The 20,233-nt window shown below is 35.1% G+C and overlaps 2 protein-coding genes across 2 annotated transcripts; one reads left to right on the forward strand and one right to left on the reverse strand.

Annotated features, from left to right (window-relative positions):
- Positions 1-658: 658 nt before the first annotated feature.
- LOC104085378 (casein kinase 1-like protein HD16) lies at positions 659-6,455 on the forward strand. Its single transcript, XM_070182504.1, has 16 exons — positions 659-1,486; positions 2,384-2,515; positions 2,628-2,701; positions 2,806-2,875; positions 2,976-3,031; positions 3,128-3,199; positions 3,732-3,826; positions 3,973-4,039; positions 4,132-4,261; positions 4,342-4,560; positions 4,653-4,795; positions 4,874-5,048; positions 5,213-5,303; positions 5,393-5,550; positions 5,650-5,838; positions 5,949-6,455. Exons 1-16 carry the CDS (start codon positions 1,049-1,051, stop codon positions 6,006-6,008), a joined length of 2,169 nt encoding a protein of 722 aa, XP_070038605.1. The 5' UTR covers positions 659-1,048; the 3' UTR covers positions 6,009-6,455.
- A 6,901-nt stretch (positions 6,456-13,356) lies between these two features.
- LOC104095071 (protein SAWADEE HOMEODOMAIN HOMOLOG 2-like) lies at positions 13,357-19,825 on the reverse strand. The gene is made up of 9 exons (XM_009601119.4): positions 19,616-19,825; positions 17,396-17,481; positions 17,248-17,293; positions 17,022-17,157; positions 15,714-15,777; positions 14,419-14,470; positions 14,159-14,302; positions 13,866-13,985; positions 13,357-13,770 (listed from the first exon to the last, which is right to left on the reverse strand). The coding sequence occupies exons 1-9, from the start codon at positions 19,667-19,669 to the stop codon at positions 13,705-13,707; spliced, it is 768 nt and encodes a 255-aa protein (XP_009599414.1). The 5' UTR covers positions 19,670-19,825; the 3' UTR covers positions 13,357-13,704.
- Between the last annotated feature and the right edge of the window lie 408 nt (positions 19,826-20,233).

Here is a 20,233-nt window from a genome sequence, read left to right on the forward strand (position 1 = left end):
AAGGAAAAGATCCGGCATATAAGCTAAAAACATATAACATACAAAAAATATTTTTCATATTTTATTATATCCTTTTACATGCCATTCCAGTTTTTATAAGAGTGTGATTAGAAAATAAAATAAAATTTTAAATGAAAGAGGTTGTAAATAGAAAAATATGTCATTTTTTCGATGGATAAAAAAGAAATAAATTTTAATTAAAAGTTAACCAACAGATTTAAAAAGGTGTACATGATTCATCTGTATGTCTATGTATTTAGATAGAATTTACTCGATCTAATGAAAAGTAAAAAACAATTGGTGCAATATTTCAAACTGGCACATCTTGACTCGACAAGTTATAAAAAAAAAGTGTAAAAAATTAACTTGTCATCTACAAATTTTGTTTACCACCTCTTTAATTTTTAAATTTTATTACGCTTTATAATCATACTCTTATAAAATTGGCATGGCATGTAATAGGACATAATTAGATATGAAAAATAGTTTTGGTATGTTATATGTTTTTAGCTAATATGCCGAAACTTTTCCTTTTTTAGATTAAATTTTGTACCATATTATTAATTATTAAACACGTCTACAAACTATAAAAAAAGAAATAGTGTAATTTAAATATAGAATCTCCTATATTATTATAAAACAATTAACATAATTTGTAAGTAAAGTTCCCTTTAAAAAAAAAGTTACTCCATTACTCTCCTTTAGAAGAAATCCAACAAAGAGGAAAAAAGAAGATTTTTTTTTTTTCTTTCCATTTTTTTCATCACAGATCCAACAACAACAAACCCAGTAGTTTCCCACTTGTGAATTTTTTTCATCACAGATCCGAGCCCTAATTCATATACAGATACATACAGATTCACATACACACACAGTCATCGGCAATTGATCGCCCGTCAGTCCATCCGTCGCCGGCGCCGATTTCGTTAATTTTCTGATTTTTGCTCTCGGAGATCTTTGAATTTTACCCAGTCGAAAAGTCTAGAATAAGAAAAAGACGGGGCCTTGTTTTAATGAAGTTCGGTTTAGGGTTTTCAGAAGTTGATGGATGATCGATATGCCTCAACTGCGTAGCGGTGTGCGCAGAGGCCGTCGACCGATTGCTTCAATCGAACCCGAAAACAACAACAGCAACGAGAACAAGAGGGTTGCACGGAGAACAACGAGGACGAGGAGAGCAGCAGGTGCGGGAAATAGAGCCGTTGGAGGAAGGAAGAAGAAGAACAACGTTAATAACGAAGAAGAGGTAATTAAGGAAGTTGTACCTGTAGTAGTGGTAGAAGATGACGAGGAGGAGAATGCTGTGAAGAAAACGACGTCGTTTAGGACTGGTGAAGCAGAGGAGGATAAGGATAGGAAGAAGGAAGTAGAGGAAGAAGAAAAAAAGCAGCAAATGGATGAGTACGGTAGTGGCGGCGGTGGAAGCGGCGGTGATAAGGGTTTGGGAGCTGAGGAAGAAGGTAGCACTGCTCCCCTTCCTGAAAGGGTACGATTTTCTTCTTCTTATTCTGTCTTTCTCTAGAGTTCAGTATTTCTGCTTACTCTCTTTCAGTTCAACAGTGCTTTAATGCTGTGTTTTTTAAATTAATTTTTAAATTTTTATTTTGTTTATGCTTGATGATGATGAGATTCAGTCTTTTAGTTGTATATATAAGCTCTGCAATTCTTACTGATCGCTAGTCTATGCCTTTTGTTCACTATAATTTGTTTATGGAAGAGATTTTAAATTGAGATCTTCTTTGTCTATTTCTTTAATGACTGGTGTCCAGGGTGGTTTGCGTGCGCCTCACTATTTCATGGGTACCTACAACCTGTTACTAACACAATGTTGGTACCAGTTAACTCTGTGTAGTAATGCTTAAGCAAAAAAAAGAAGCCACCTAGTGTATTTTTAAAACTATGCTAGGATTTTAACTGAGAGTGCATGGTTCTCCTCCCACTTCATTAACCACGGGGCCATGCCCTTGGGTCTTGGGGTCTTGTTTGTATAACTCTTTAAGATTATGTGAATTTATCAAGTTTCTTTGGTCTATTATCTTGTCTTGGTTGTCGGAACAAACCTCTGGGTATTTAGTCAGGCAAACTTTCTCTCCATATCTTTTAAGATTTTTATGTTTCATAATTGGCTTTGGGTTGATCTATGGAGTTTTTATTTTTTGACAAGGTTAGAGGAAACGGAGTATGCTTTCTTGTTATTTTCATTGATGTTGGTTGCTCTGATAAATGTGTTTGGTGTTTGATGACATTATGTTGTGTCTATAGTGCTGCGAGCGACGAGCGTATATGAGTTTTTGCTGCTATTCTTAATTTTTCCCCTCCACTTCCTGGTTGAAGGATTCGTCTTGAACATTGCAATTGCAATATCTCCTTTTATGTATAACAGGTCCAGGTTGGTGGATCACCAGCTTATAGGATTGACAAAAAGCTTGGTAAAGGAGGATTTGGTCAGGTGTATGTAGGTCGTCGGGTAAATCCATCACATCCACACGAAAGAACTGGCGCGGGAGCTGTAGAGGTAAGCACCACATTCTGCATCTTTGTTTACTTCCGCGCCCCCACCCCCCAAGAAAGTTGAAGATCATTCTCTTTGATATTTTTGTTGATTATATTGACATATCTGGTTCTAGGTTGCCTTGAAATTTGAGCATAGAAGTAGCAAAGGTTGTAACTATGGACCACCTTATGAGTGGCAGGTCTACAAGTAAGTCTTTTTCTTGTATTAGTTCGTAATGTAGCTCTTAGTTATTGTGACACATCTGATAAAAACACTGTCCTACAATTGATGGCATGTTTTCTTTGTGGTAGTGCCCTTGGTGGTAGTCATGGGATACCACGTGTCCATTACAAGGGACGACAAGGTGATTACTACATTATGGTATGTGATTTGCTTACTGTAGTATAACTTTATGATCGTCTCTCTTTGGATTTCCGCTTTAATCTCCATGAAATTACAGAAATGTTTTGTATGATTGTAGGTTATGGATATGCTTGGTCCTAGTTTGTGGGATGTCTGGAACAATAATTCTCATGCGTAAGCTCCATTCTGTATTTATAATTTTATGAGGAGGTTATTGCTGGTCGCTGGAATTCAATGACATTCTGTTTATTTTTACATTGTCCATTTCAGGATGTCTATTGAAATGGTAGCATGCATTGCCATTGAAGCAATATCCATACTTGAGAAGTTGCACTCTAGAGGGTAAGTATGGATTTGCGGTTATCATCCTGCTACAGGCTAAAGGCTGTGTTCCATCTTAGGCAGAAATTATGTATTCTGGGTTATGATGATATAGTGTATATTCATTTTGTTTTATAACCGTGGTGTCCGGGCTAGCTTGTGCGCATCTCGACTAAATCCACGGGATACCTGCTACCTCCCACCAGCAACAAGTACCAGGTAACTCTGTCCACTAAGGCTCGGACTGATGGGAACATAGTGTTTTTGTCTCCACTAGGATTTGAACCTGAGATATCATGGTTCTTAACCACTTCATTGTCCACTAGGCAACACCTTTGGGTGCCTCATTGCGGGAACATATCCTCAACCACCTATCTATCTTCCAACGAAAGTAAGAACACAAAACATCTTGTGTCTGTTAGTCTCTGGTTTGTGGATAGAATATGGGGTCTGGCTGCGGAAAAGTGAACTTATTGTTTTGTGGCTGTTCTGTATGAGAATTCCTTTGACAAACCTGAAATAATCTTGTCATACTGGTGCTGTTGTTCTGCAGGTATGTGCACGGAGATGTGAAACCTGAAAACTTTCTTCTTGGGACTCCTGGAACTCCTGACGAGAAAAAGCTTTTTCTGGTTGACCTTGGATTAGGTATACATGGAAATATAGTTTTTATCATAAAAAAAAACAAATTCGATAACTATTAGTCATCTCTTTTATATTTTATTTTAGCAATCTTCATCATGTTCTATTTTTGGTGCAACATTTTTATGTGTTTACCTGTTTGAGTGTTGCAGCAACAAGGTGGCGCGATACTTCAACTGGTTCTCATGTTGAGTATGACCAAAGGCCTGATGTCTTTAGGTACAGTAGTCATCAATTACTCTCTATGTTGTGTGCCTTGGTTTGCATTTCCAAACTGGATTCACTGACTAGTAAGAAAATCATTGCTCTAGGGGAACTGTAAGGTATGCTAGTGTGCACGCTCACCTCGGAAGAACTGGAAGCCGGAGGGATGACCTAGAATCGCTGGCTTACACTCTCATCTTTCTTCTCCGAGGCCGGCTGCCTTGGCAGGGATATCAGGTTAGCATTTTCTTGATTTAAATTGCAGTATTACTTCTTAACAGATCTCTTTTGGTGATACATGATAGTGATTTTTATAGGGTGAGAATAAAGGTTTCCTTGTCTGTAAGAAAAAGATGGCGACTTCTCCAGATACACTTTGCTGCTTCTGCCCTGCTCCATTTAGGCAGTTTGTGGAATATGTTGTGAACTTGAAGTTTGACGAGGAACCTAATTATGCGAAATATATCTCACTGTTTGACGGAATAGTAGGTCCAAATCCAGACATCAGGCCAATCAACACTGATGGTGCACAGAAGGTATAACCTGACATCTTCATAATTCAGGGCATCCTTGAATTTGAAAATCAGTGACAGGAGAATTTTTTCTAACACATTTTATGTTATTGAAGCTTATATATCAAGTTGGACAAAAGAGAGGAAGGCTTACAATGGAAGAAGATGCCGATGAACAACCAAAGAAGAAAGTACGAATGGGAATGCCTGCAACGCAATGGATTAGTGTCTACAATGCTCGTCGCCCAATGAAGCAAAGGTGTATATATATACTTGCACTTGATATCTCTTGGTCTTTAGCTTGTGTAAAAGGAAATGACATAACTGGCATTTGTAGGTATCATTATAACGTTGCTGATACGAGGTTGGCTCAGCACGTTGAGAAAGGAAATGATGATGGACTATTCATTAGCAGTGTGGCATCCTGTTCAAACTTGTGGGCCCTAATTATGGATGCAGGGACTGGGTTCACTGCTCAAGTTTATGAGTTGTCACCTCTTTTTCTTCACAAGGTCTTTTATCTTCTGTTGAGTGGTCAATCTTGAAGAGTAGTCAAATTTTTGTTGCATACGCAATCTAATATATTTCTGCTAATTTTGTGGCAGACTGAAATACAATTCGCTCTTTCACTTTGATAGGCTTCTGCTAATTCCTCATATTTTATGTTTGAATAAAGGAGTGGATCATGGAGCAATGGGAGAAGAATTATTATATTAGTGCAATAGCAGGAGCAAATAATGGGAGCTCTTTAGTAGTTATGTCAAAGGGTCAGTTAAACTTTATACTTGTTATACTTCGGTTGTCACAGTACGTGTGAATTAAGCCAGACTGAAGTAGGTTCTGTGGTAAACATCAGGTACTCAGTATCTGCAGCAGTCCTACAAAGTCAGCGAGTCATTTCCTTTCAAGTGGATAAACAAAAAATGGAGAGAGGGGTTCTATGTCACGGCGATGGCAACTGCAGGAAGTAGATGGGCAATTGTTATGTCACGTGGGGCTGGGTTCTCTGATCAGGTTTTTCTTGTGAAATTTTCTTTTAAAAAACTTTTTATTAGTTTATCCTGTGCACTCTATATTGATATCTGGTATTCATGTGTTTTTATTAATTTACAGGTGGTGGAATTAGATTTTCTCTATCCTAGTGAAGGGATTCATAGGAGGTGGGATGCTGGTTACCGTATCACGTCCACTGCAGCCACGTGGGATCAAACTGCTCTTGTTCTAAGTGTTCCGAGAAGGAAGCCTGCGGATGAAACACAAGAGACACTTCGTACTTCTGCCTTTCCTAGCACTCATGTCAAGGTCATTTATTCCATCTGTCATCGCTTCACTTTTATGGGGACCATTGCTTTCGCCTTCTGCTTACCTTTTTCCCTGGTCCTCGACCTAACTAGTTATGTTACCGTTTGCAGGAGAAGTGGGCCAAGAACCTTTACATTGCATCTGTTTGTTATGGGCGAACTGTTTCTTGAGGCACTTTGGTTGGGAATTTTCTTGGGTATCATGTGAGACTCTGTTGTATGTGCCTTGAAAAAGTGCTTGCTTATTTTTCATCTAAATGGAGAAAAATGTGCTTGCTTATTTTTCATCTAAATGGAGAAAAATGGATGCAGTCTTTCCACCTTGTCTAGCTGGTTCTTTTATTCTCCTTTGGAGATGATATTCTCTATATTCCTTATCATCAGTGTATGTGATAAATTCTAATGTCGAAGTTGGTGTCCGTGGCAGTTCATGATCTTATGTGGGGGTTTATTTACTTACTGGTCAAGATTTGTATAGTTTGAACAATAATTAGTTTTTAGAGGCAAGAAAAACATCTCCTTTTGTAGTACTATGACCTTGTAATTCAAGAGTTCAAAGTAGCTTGGACATTAAAGTTATACTGTTATATGACCTTATTTCTCAATTTTTCCTGGCAATTTTTCCTGGTTAGAACTTGTGTTCCTGGGATCATGAATTTAAATTAAATCCCTGGTTGTTGGTCTTGTTGGTCTTTCCGTTTATTCTTGATATATTTGGCATTCTGACCTCCAGACACAGAAAATTCTATCTTGAGTCTCTCTTCCCTCATATGCAACAAGTGGTGTTCTGGAGTTTGATGTCTGTCTTGAATACTTTAATTTGTTCATATTTTTCAATTTTCTCAGAATACTTCTATCTGTTGCAACTCTCTGAATGTTAGGTATCTTTTTTTGTTTTAATATTATATATAGGGGGAAGGGGAAATGGGGAGGGGATTACAAGGTGCCCCCCTCATATGCAACAAGTGGTGTTCTGGAGTTTGATGTCTGTCTTGAATACTTTAATTTGTTCATATTTTTCAATTTTCTCAGAATACTTCTATCTGTTGCAACTATCTGAATGTTAGGTATCTTTTTTTGTTTTAATATTATATATAGGGGGGGAATGTTGAGGGGATTACAAGGTGCCCTCACCAGCAAGGTGAAAGTTCAGGTAGCCAACCAACTGAGCTAGTAAGATTCCCCGAACGTTAGGTACCCAAAGCTCTATTAGAAACTATTATCGTGAGGAAGAATTGATTTTCACTTAAGTAACTTTTTAAAACCTAAACTATTTAAAGAAATCATGCCCCTCGCTGTATTAGAGTGTAATAGAGTTAGACTGGAGTATCGTGGAATGACTATTAAGTGTTCTTAGTTGAACCCAATTATTTGTGGTTGGTGCAATAGATTGATGGATTGTCCCTGTACTGGGGTTCAAAGTCTGAGTAATCTATTGTGTTAGACTATTAAAAAACTGTGCCAGTGTAAGTCTGTATGATAACCTGCACGAAGTCCCTGATGTATTATCTGCATTGGTTTTTGCTATAATTGTTTTTAGAAAAGGTGCATGAAATGTACATTCATGCCATAAATCAAATTGTGAGCTGCAAAGAAGGGGGTAAGCTTAGCCGGCCGAATTTCAGCCAAGATGAAATGTGTAAGTTTTTGTTTTCACTGCGATGAGAGTGGCACAAGTTTTCCCTCTTTTGTTATTTAACACTTTAAAAGTATGTTAGTTGTCCTTACCTACATATAATGTGGGTTGTGGGGGGTTGTTGGACTGATAAATAGAAGTGTGCTGATTATTCTGTTAAAAGGTCTTTTACTTGTATCTTTCACGCCGTTTTCCTCAAGTATGTCATATCCAGATGTCCTTTCAGGGCTAATTGGTGTTGTCAGCTGACATGTTTTGATTTTCCTCGTGTGGTTCCTTGATGGTAAGTTCCAATAGTTTCTTTCCTCTTGTAATTTATTGTTTGCCACAATTGTCCGCAGGATTTAGATCATAAGTTGGGACCAATGGCCTTAGGCAAGATCGAATTTCCGGATAACATTGATCTTATGGTATTCATGGCTATGTAAATCTTGTTGGTATTATATGGCCAAGATCTATGGAGAAGAAAGATCTGCTAAATTTATGTAGAAATAGCTCAATGGCATTAAGAGGTATATGTTGGGCTCCATGGGATGGATCTTTTCAAAAGATCATATGGTGCTAGAAAATGTAGAGAACTCCAGCTCGTGAAGTATAACTGTGTATTGATTAATTCAAGTTCGTAAATTTTGGAACAGAAAGAAGCTGATCCTTTTGTCATCTCTTATTGCAACTGCTCCTTATGGTTCAAACTTATTTCCTGTATTATGTGTTTTATCACTTTATGTATTTTGGCACCTCATGTGGTTTGAAATTAATTGCTGTGGTGATTTCTAGGATGTTGGAATCAAGTGCATTTATCAAGACCAAATTCCAGCAGGCCTTTAATTTTTGGCAAAAAGTTGGAGCTGAGGTAGGTTTTGGTGTGTGTGTTGGAAGGATCTCATGAAAGAATTCAATCAAACCGGTGAAGTATGTAAAAATTTTGGGTTTCCATGAATGCAAATGACAATTTATCACATTCTTCCCGAGTCTTCTAAGAGAACTCAGTAGGTAGCTATCATGTAAAACTTAGTGCCTTCGGATGTGCTGCTGCTGTCTGCTGAATGTTTTTCCTGCATGTATTTCAGATTGTGACCTTTGAGTGGTTTGATTTGACCTGCCTATTTGAGTTGGTATACCTCCCTGCGCTTCCAATATTGTACTGGTGAGTTGAACTCCAATTGCCTTCTGGAAATTGTTATGGCTTGATATAGGAAGGCAGCAACCCTCCATGCGGATTGTCTTTTACTTGTCTTCTTGTGTATAACTTCTCTTTCTTGCATGACCAACTATATCGATGTTCGTTTTTATGGTTAAGCGCTGATCTTTTCCATGTACGTCGGATAGTGGCAAGCTGTTAGTACTGATATCAGAGGGTTGGCTTCGTGCTGTATCAAGCTGATGCGTGATGAGACGCTGGAATGGTCCCAAACTCTATTTGCCTTATGCTGATATTGTTACTGTCTTGTGGTTGGAGAATTCAAGATTTAAATTGTGATTTGCAGTTTGCCTGCCACAAAGCTCTACAAATATAGCACATTTGCCTGAGTTTTAGCGTTCTCGAATAATTCGAAGTGCAATTTACACCTAATCTATTAACTTCTAAAATGTAGAAAGAAACTTTTAGCAGATCAGGAAACGGACTTCACTCGCAGGGTGTCTTGAGCAAGTATTTCAGCTAAACTGGCCCCTGCACCACAGGCGTAATAAAGATGGGAAAAGCTTGGGCCTTCATTGATTGCATTTAATTGTTTGATTTCTAATAACATCCGATAAATTCATGTACTGTATTAATGTAAGAGTTACATTTTTCAGTGTGCGTACACCTTTAAGAGATACTCCCTCTGGTTAACAATAAGTGATCAATTTGTTTTCTTATTTTGGTCCAAAATAAGTGTTCATTTATATAATTAAGAAAAAATTCAATTTGTTTTTTCAAAGTTATTTTTATGTACGTATTCCTAAAAAGTCTTTTACTCCTCATATTAACTATGTTGTAACATTTAACTAAGGGTAGTTTAGTCACACCAACTATTTTTGTCTAGAATTTTGTATTTTCTTAATGGGTGTGCTCAAAGTAAATTGGTCATTGTGGATTGGAGGGAGTACTAAATCTAAAATGCTAATAGATAAGATGTGGAGTCGTTACTATCAGGATTTAAGAAGAGAATTTCACCGTCGAGAAGTTTACAGGGAAGGACCATAAAGTCCGTATAACGGATTGGTCTAATTTCTATCTTGTGGATTGGGTTTGATGGTGTTTAAAATATTAATTTAACTTATGTATTAATTTAAGGGTGGCATGTGGGTCGGGTCCGGTCCTAAGTGGGCTTTACGGGTCCGTTCTTAAGTGGGTCAGTCCTAAGTGGGCTGGTCCTAAACGGTCCCGGACTTCGCGGGTTTCTTGTTGGAATCGGCTCGGGATCGGGACCACGAACTAACGGTTCCGAGCCTAAGTGGGCCCAACGGATACTTTCTATTTTTAATTTTTTTTTAAATAGAAGTTAGAGAAAAAAAATGGTAATAAAGATATATAAGCTATATTCGATTTATATACTATATATACATCTTAAGATATATATATATATATATATATATATATATATGCTATACTATATATACATAGTATATAAGCCGTATTCGATAGTATACATCTTAAAATATATTATATATACATCTTAAGATATATATATATATATATATATATATATAAGCTAAATTCGATATATCTATAAATTTTAAGATATATAAGCTATATTCGATTTATATACTATATATACATCTTACTATATATATATATATATATAAAAATATTTGAAAAAAACTAAGAAAAAGTGTAATTATAAAAATATTTGATTATAAAACAATTGGGTTTAAAACAAAGTTGGGGGGGTTAAATGCCTATTTATAAATAGCTAACGGCTATTTTGGCAGGTAAAACGGTCATATTTTAAATGCCATAAAGGCTATAATGTGACAGATTTAATTTTTTTTAAAAATTAGCCCTTGGGCCCGGATCGGCCCGTTTAGGACCGCTTCAACCGGCCCACTTCCTAGCCGGTCCCGGTCCCGGTCTCGCGGGCCTCGTCTATGGGACCGGCCTACTACCTAGCCCACCTCCCCACGGTCCCAGTCATATCCGGTTAGAACCGTTTAGGCCCACTATCCATTTGGGCTTGCGGTCTTGAGCCGGGCCCGATCCTAACCGGCCCATATGCCACCCTTTTGTATTATAATAGTAGTAGTGGAACAAAAATGTAAAAATATTGATAAAAACTTCCTACTTTTGACGTAGGAAACGTCATAAAATTTAAAGAGTTAGTTATTGAAAAGTGTGAAAATTGTATGCTGGAACATTATTAGTAGCGAATCACGAAATAGAAACTTATGAGTAATATGGACGGATAATGTATTATTTCTTTATTAAAAGAATCTATTAATAGTTAATATGAAAAATAGTACTTTCTTCATTTCAATTCATGTGTATCTATTTCCTTTTTAGTCCGTACAAAAAAGAATAATTCATTTTTCTATTTGGAAATAATTTACCTTTATGCAATGATTTATAGTCACACAAGATATATGTGCCTTATTTTATGCCATAAGTACAAAAGTCTTCTCTCTTTTCTTAAAACTCATGCACGTTAAAACGGAGAGAGTATCTTAGAATCGTTACTAACATTAGGAACATTTCAACATGACTATAGTTGATTGGTGACATCTGACCTCTAATGATTAACTATTTCCACATTTAGCGGTAAGTCAATTAACTTTCGCTTAAAACTTCTTGACAACATATTCAGAGCTCGTTTGGTCGAGATTTAGATTTTTCTTATTTTTGAAAGTGCTTTTCTCAAATGAAATTTTAAAAGACAATTTTGGACAGTCACAGTTTGTGTTTGATCAAATTATTTAGGAAGCGCTTCTGTTACTGTTATAAACACATTTTGTGTTTGGTTATTTTTCTTTTTTCTCCAATTTGGTCAATCTTTCTAAAGAATGATTTTGAGTGTTTATTGAAAAGAACATGGAAAGATTTACTTTAAATTTAGTATCTTTGTAAATAGATAAATGTTTTGACTTTTGAGAGACACTAATTAAGTTTATCAATTTCATCTAATCAGAATGTTAAAAATGAAAACACAAAATAGAGAGAAGGCGAGTTATGAAACTTTAGTCATAACTCATAAATATGTTCTCAACAACGCATAAGATTAGTTTAGTCCAAACTGTGGGGGATAGTATTTTTTTACAACAGTACTACGGTCTAGTAAAAGAACTATAGAAATTTTTACTTCTACTTTTGACAATATAGAGAGTTGCAGGAATGCATTTCTATGTACTATTTTCTTCTTCTGGAAATTGCATTTGAAAGAGTTCTAGGAAACGTTTCCCGACACAATACAATTGTCCAACCCCAAGAATGCAGATACATGAAACATCTAGTTAATTTGTCAGCGCTTCGCGCGGTAATGAAAGTAATTAAAATTTGTATAAATAGTTACTCCCTCCGATCCATTTTAAGTGATTTTTTGGCTTTTGTTGTGGCCCATAATATTTGATTTTTTCAAATATAAAGAAAGAATTAACTCATTTTTTCCAAAGTTGCCCTTCGAGTATAGTGTCTAGGAGTATTTGTTGTATTTTCAACGAACAAATTAAGGTTAATATGATCAATTACATTGTTAATTAATACTTAAATGTGAATTTCTTAATATGTATGAAAACAATCAAAAAATTACTTAAAGTGGACCAGATGAAGCATGTTGTAATTTATAATTAAAAATATCAATCTTTTACATATCAAATAAGTGGCTTAAAATTATTCACAAAGAATTCAAAAGTCATCATCAAGATTGAGTAAATAATATAATACTAGTATTTTGATATTTTCTTATGTTTTACAAATAATATCTAATGTATGATATAGCAAAGTAAGTATGATTAAAATAATTCTAAGTTGTCTTGCTAAAAAAGGAAAATGAATGTTCTCCAACGGTAGCATGATCAATTGTTCTTTGATATAATTATATTCTCAAAGTAAATTACTCCTCTCTAAAAATCATTAACTCTCGCCTTTTCTCTTTTTTTTAAAAAATGAGATTCAAATGTACAGAATCTTTAACATCACGGTATACAACATATTCTTTCTTAGAATCTCATCAATCAATATGAAAACTTGGGACGTCGTCTGAAATCTTGATGTATGGAATGACATAAGATAATTAATAAAGATAAAATATGTTTTCGTCAACAACGACTATTAATTATTAACTTTGGTTATACCTCTTGTTGTCCAATTTGCCTTAATTGGATAATATCCTGTATCTTACCAACAAATGATACTATCATAATTAAAAACAAACGAACTATGTACAAGCATCATGTTACTTTATAAGACACTGAAATTGAAAATTCAACATAATGTATAGTGTTTATGTATTTTTATTACATTTTTGTGTTATTATGATTTATGATATTATATTTATTAGAAGAAAATTAAATCTAAAAATATCGAATTCACGCTTTTACTACATGGAAAATCTATTTCTTCCATTTTCAGTTTGATTCTTAGCCAAATTCCAAGACTTCCATCCCTTATGTGAAGATCTTGCAGTGTAATATTTACACATTTATGATATTAGTTCTTCAATAATTGTACAGAAAAATACATCATTTGCCCAATAAATCATATATGCCAATATGCAGTGAAAAAGTAAAACAGTTAAAAAGTGAAAGCCAATATGGGTAACATTATTTATTGAGGATGAAGGATATCAGTGTGTGTGGAGTTTAAATACACATGGAAAGAATTCGGCCAAAATTAAGACAGTTATTTTTAAGACATTAAAACAGTGGAGGCTATAGACTTTTAGAGTCATAACCCCCAATGAAGAGGTGTGACGTTATGATATGGATTTTAAATTTTAAACAATTAAAATGGACAAAATGAAAGGAAAAACTCAAAAAAATGAGGAAAAAGATAAAGAGGATTCCTACACTATTGAGATGCCACATCCCCTCCTTCATGTCCCTCTTTTATATATATATATATATAGATATATAGATAGGCATATGAAATTTTCAGCAAAATTATGCCTTTAGCATATTGGTCTAGATTAAATATGGGCCACAAGAAGCAAAATAAGCTGCATTAAACCTACTGCATCAACTGGCCAAATGAAGGTAACAAAACTGTGCATCGTCCAAAGGCAAAACATGTTGGGCTGCAATGATTATACACAAAACCTAAATCTGGCACAGACGTCCTAATACGCTTGGCCGGAAACACAATCTCCTCAAATGAACAATTTCCTGAAGGAAGAAGTAAACAAATAGTGATAACGTAAATCCAACCTTAGTGCAAAATGATAATAATGGGTAGATATTCTCCTGTTATGAAAACGCACCTCTGTGTTATCATGATCATATTGAATCACAAAGAGACATCTACAACCCCTTATATCATGAAATTTCTTTTGAATATCTATAACACGTGCTTCAACATATCTAGCTTGGTCCTTCCTCTCCTAGTTAGATCAAAATAGGAAAACCAAAATATATAGTTAAAGCATCCTGCGTCGAACTAACATACCTGCAACTCAGAGGCCAACATCATGAATATCCATATATTCTACCTTTTGTGATCTCATTTTACCCCTAGAACAACGGGAAAAGAGAGTCCAATGGAAGAAAGGGGTACCTGGAAGCACAAAACAGGATCCCCAACCCTGACTTTGTTACATTCTGAACTCTCAAGTGGTACAGATCGTTCCCGGACCGACTTTCTTACGTTTATCCACTCGTCCTCCTCTGATCCAAATCCCGCAAATCTCACAAGAACTTCCTGCAGCACATTACATTCCACCAAATGTCAAGCAGCATGCACTTCCTGAGTTCTAATTGTATCAAGTATTATTTATTTCAAATAAGCAATGTATTTGATCAATTTGAACTACTTACAGGTTCTCCTGAGCTGAGATACCGGTGTGAGATAAATGTATCAACATCATACCTGTCAAACATCAGAAGTAAACACTAAATTAGTCTTTTACAAAGAAGTGCAAACATTTTACTTCAACCCCATAATAGATGCATTAATTCAAGTTAAAAAATACTAGGTATCACTAAAACACTTCCATCCTAAGAAAACAATTACTATATCCTTATAAGAGAGTCAGAGGCTGATCGCTACCACTGCTATTTACCTTAGGCCCAGTTCAAAGACACGAGAAATACATAGTTTATGGAAATGGATACCTTCTACCCTTCTTTTTAAGCGGGATAATATATGCCTGATTGTTGGGAATTAAGTCAAAGACAAATTCTTTGGAAATTCTTCAAATTCGATTTTGAATAGACAGGTAGCTTATTAAACTACTTGTTCAGACTGTTAGTCATATGATAAGAATTTAAGAAGCAGCTCCCAAATAAAAGGCCTGGCTCTCACAATACCAATTTTGATCTAAAAATATCAGTTTCATGAATAAGTCTTTATTCTGGAGCAAAAGCCTCTATGATCCTGGATAGTTTTCGGCAGCTCCAAGGGACAATATGTTAGGTAGCCCAACAAGATGCAATGATCTATGAGAATATGACAAATTCTCACATGTTTATTCACCATTTAGCAGTAAATTATGATAGTAGGCTTCGATAAGTTTTAGCCATAAAAAATGGCCACAGAATAAAGTGTAAGAACTTCAATACATTTCCCTAATATCCACCATATTGCATGTTCATAGGGATGGAGGATCTTAATGTAGCTCCCAAAAGAAAAACATAAAACATTTTTTGCAACCAGCAGTCATTGACCATTATCAAAGGGGGAAGCACCAAGAAGTAACTTAGAGAACTTCTATAAACAAACAATAGAAAATTAAGATATTCAAAATGGATGTTATTTTCCAGAACAATGTCATTCTTATGGAATCCTTTGAGCTGTTGCATCGGCATCAGTGTAGCTGCTCATCGGTTAAGAGAAACTTTCTTCTTTTTTTTTGTCTTGTCTCTTTTTCTTTATTTTTCAGACAGGCCAAAGAAAAGATAGACTAGAAACAGAAGTATGGAAACAAGATTTCATTCTTGCATCTTATGTTAATGGCTAAGCGCAAAAAAGGTTGAAAATGCATCCAAGGTGAAATGCTGAAAAAGATGAGCAAGCATCTAAAAGTTAATGCTAAAATGGCTGAGTATCCAGTACTTATTTCTGATTGAAGAAAACTAGAGTAAGCCTTTCTGGCTTGCTAATGTAGGCTTACCATGCCCCATCTGTTGAAGACCTAGCCTCAAATTCTAACTCTGACAAATCTGGAACCTTTTTCCCTGGAAAAGAATTTATTGAACAATGTAAGTGCAGTTTTCTGACAAAGGAACCACAGATTTAACTGTTAAGGGAGCATAAGTAGCACTAATCATTTGGCAGAAGAGATTTAGCTACCAAATACAGGAAACATATGCCTAGATCATTCTTTATTTGGCAATTACTTACAAGATTCTCATCAACTGGATCCTCAAAGCAGTACGCATTTTCAGATGGAGGAAAACCAATAAAAATATCTCTTTCGCCATTGATAGTCAATGTGAGTAAAATGTAACTTTAAATAGATGTTAAACCTTCCATTAGAGTTGATAAAAATGATTGACAAGAATAGGAGAAAAAAATCAAAAAGAATGAATACAAGGGACAAAGTAGTTTGACTCTCTTTAGTTTGATAAGCAACAAAAACTTAGAAAAGAAAGAAAGAAGAGGACAAAAAGGAATTGAGACAAGTTGTTCCTTCTTTCAGAGGACATCTGAAACAACAGCGATTCAGGGACGATTATGATAGATAGAGAAGGATAGAAGCTGTGGTATAATTTTCAATCCCCTCTAATAAGAAGTTCAATCTCATGCAGAATTATCACAGATCATACAATGGTCGGGACAATGTAACTAAAATTGTTGAATTCTGTCCTTGGAGTTTGAGGTACTATTCACAATAAAGTAACTTTTGAGCATCTTTCAAGGAAAGTGCACCACATAAATGAGACAGTGGAACAAATCCAGTTATACTAAGATACAGCATTAATAACTGAATGAAAGGCAGAATGACTACAAGCTGTTCCTCATTCAGTAGCATTGTACAGTTTAATTCAACCAGTTCAGAAAAGCTCTGTGATATCAACTAATGCATAGCTCTGACAAAATTTCTTGATTCATAATTAAGTCTATCCCTCATCTTGTGGATACCAAATCTAATACATCCTCAAGCTGAAGCTGGGAAACAGCATAATTCTAGGAAGTCTAGAAAAATTAACAGCTTTTTCCTGAACTAAGAACGCAAAACAATTCTTTGAAATTAGATATGAAGGCATCAAAGGTCCTTAATCTGTATGCATGATTAAATTATCATGAGAACAGTAATAATTATAGTGTATTAGTCTCAACTCTCACTTTTTATTTTTTAAATGGTTAGTAAGGAGGGAAGTAGAAGAAAAAGGGAATTTCTGCACCGGCAAAACAATGTCTCATCCAATCATTATGTCAGAAATCTACTTTTATAAAGTAAACATAGATCAACAGGGACCTTCAGGCATATGAAATCTTTGATTAGCTTTATCTAAAACACATTCTTCGGTCACATCAGGGAGTTTCCTCTTGGTCTCTGCTGAATTATCCTTTGAGAGAGAGCTTTGCTGTCTGTTCTGGAACCAAGTTTGGACCTAAAGTCAAGTGAAATAGTAGAACTTAGTTCTATAAGGACATTCAACCAAGAATATCGGATCCTGGAGTAAGTATGTCAAACTATGAACCTCAGTCCATTTCACAATCGGTTTTCCTGCACGACCTTTAGAGTGGCTGAAAACAAGCCAAAAATGTGTTAAAAGTCAAATGTATATAAAGTGATTTTGTTGATTATTCAACAAGAAAATGCAACTTGATACAGAAAGTGCAACTCACCTGAAAACCTGTGCCAATTTCTGGCAAAACTCTTGGTCACAAACTTGTTCTCCTGATTGATTAAGTTCTTTCTCCATTTTCTCAATCTGCTTGAATTAAAAAGAGATGTTACTCCTTGAAGGCTAATTGTATAGTTTTGTTATATAGCTGGAGTAACCTCTCCCCTATTAGCTCCCCCGAATTATTTTTGGATTTTGTTAGCTCCCTAACACTAGCATAGGACCATCTGTACAGAGCTAACATATCATCTTTTGTATTAGCACCTGGACAGTGCTCTTTTGCATCTTCTTGATGCTTTTTATAATATTTTTTACTTCATCAAAAAAGAAAAAGAGATGTCCAAAAGATTGCAATTTAGAAGAGAGTAACTGAAATTAGAGTTGTTTCTTCCAACATGTGTTCTTAAAGTTGCAGATTGACATCATTTGCAAATTCCAGATGATGATTAATTCACAATGCCCAAAGAAGCCAACGGAGATGTGGATGACTAGTCAAAGGTACATATCTCTAATATAAGGTTTCACCTTTCTCGAAAGTCAAAACTCAACATAAATAAATCACAATGTGAAGTAACAATCAAGATAAGAGCCACCGCCACAGCCACAGTTGGATTCAAGAAACTTTTTCTTTGTCTTTAATAAGTTCTATCACCCCTGCCATATAATGATTCCAGATGTAGAAACCAAGGCACGAAACATTTTAAAGTAACTCAATAATGATCTGCTAGAAAATGAACCGATCATACATTCACAAACTCGAAGAAGCAAGTAGGATTGGACGCAACTACTCAATCACTATGATCCACAATATGAGCGGGCAGAATTGATAAAATTCACAATTACAGTAAAGCATGACAAACAGCACAAATATAAACAACCAAGCATGCCATTCTACAAGATCTTGCATGATGGGTATAGTTTTATAAACCAATTAATCAACTACCCTCTATCCCAAAATAGTTAGGGCAGCTAGGTGAACTCTCTGTTCTAATTTCGCTCTATTTAGGTCTATTTTGTTTTGATACTCAATAAGTAGTCTTATAAGGCAAATTAGAGATTCCCTAAATCTCATATTCATCCCTAAACAGACATAAAGACTTCTAGTCAGACTAAAAGACTCCTAACAACCACCGAACCTAGTATAAGTGTAACAACAACTAAGCTTTAATCTAAACTAGATAGTATTATCTATATGGATCCTTTGCATTCATTCGGTTGAGTTCCCATTGATTCTAAAGATGTAGGTCTTTGAGACAACCTCCCTTCATGTGATTTCAAATCTATCTTCCTTTTAACATCCTCAATCATCATATTGTCACACATACAGACCGGTACATGACCAAACTGTCCCGCCAACTTTCTCTAATTTCATTGCTACTCGCATCCACTGTTGGATGTGATCATTACTAATTTTCTCCAATCTGGTACAAATGTAAATGCATATACACCATCCATCTTGTTAATATATTGGACTTCTAAGCTCAACATTGACTTCCATATATCACTGCTGGTTGCACAAACGTATTAAAGTAGTTTCATAGACCATAATTTCTAAATTTTAATTCTGATAAAGTAAAAGGAAATATATACCCCTTTAGCTAGATTTTACATAACTTCTAACTTACACTAGCCACCAGGAATCTTGCATGAGACAAAAACAGTTTTTTCCTTCTTTTTTTCATTTTAATGATAAAAATGAGACTATACTCATGTAAAACCAATAACCTTTCCAAAAGCCAAACCAACCGTGTGATGTATAACACAAACTACATCAACCTCACTTGTTTGTTCATTTCAACAGCTGAGTGTCACTGTAGAATATGTTAATCAGTTTCATGCTCTAGACCAGCGAAATAATCCTACATATATACAACCTTCAAGCTAAGACAAAGTTACCGGCATTTCAACTCTGTAGCTAAATAGAAATGCTACACACATAACTTTAAGCTCTTTCTCTCTCTCTTGTGAAGAATTGTGCACCAGAAAAATGTTGAATTTTATGAAAAACTTAATTTTATTTATGTCTTTTTTTTAGTTGTTGATGGGTGATGATGAAACTAAAACCAAGACCTCTGCATTGCATGCTCTGATGCCAAGACATAAAATGTCAAAATACACATAAATATCATCTTAATCAAATTTCTAAAGAACCCATAAAAGGCGAAACCTTGAGAAAACAAGAAAAAAATGGGAAACAAAATTCGGAAAAAGGGAAAAGCACCTCAGCATCAGTAAAACCAGAGAAAGGTTTTCCCGGTCTGGGACGAAGGTCCATTACCCACAGATTTTGCCAATACCTTTATAGGATCAAAGGGTCATTGGGGGTTGAAAAGCTATTTCGCAGTTTCTGTGACTGGGTTTTGGGCGCCTTCTCTAATTCTCGCTCTGTGTGTGTGTGTTTTTCTTTCTAATTTGTTTCCTGTTTTAGTGGGCCGTGTTTGGTTTGTAATTTTACGTAACTGTCAAAATTTAAAACAAATATAATAAATTCTTAGTGAAATCTAATATTACAGTTGTGACAGCAAAATATTTATATTTATAGTACACAATTTCATTAAAATAGAAATATTAATTATTAATCTCTAAAAATAAGTAATTTGAATGAAAAGTCAATAATTTTTTATACAAAAATCGTGCATTTTTTTCCTCTTTATCTATTAACTTTCCTTCTTTTTCTTCATTTTCTTAATTTTGTTTTCTGCTGAAACCAATATATTTTCTAAATTTGTTCTTTTCGTTTTCTTTTTAATTATATTTCTTAAGTTTTTCTCTTCCTTCTTTCTTCCTTTCTTAACATAAAGATCTTACTTCGATAATAATATACGTTAATATATACAAA

The sequence above is a fragment of the Nicotiana tomentosiformis genome, chromosome 8, assembly GCF_000390325.3.
Source record: "Nicotiana tomentosiformis chromosome 8, ASM39032v3, whole genome shotgun sequence".
Taxonomy (NCBI): Eukaryota; Viridiplantae; Streptophyta; class Magnoliopsida; order Solanales; family Solanaceae; genus Nicotiana; species Nicotiana tomentosiformis.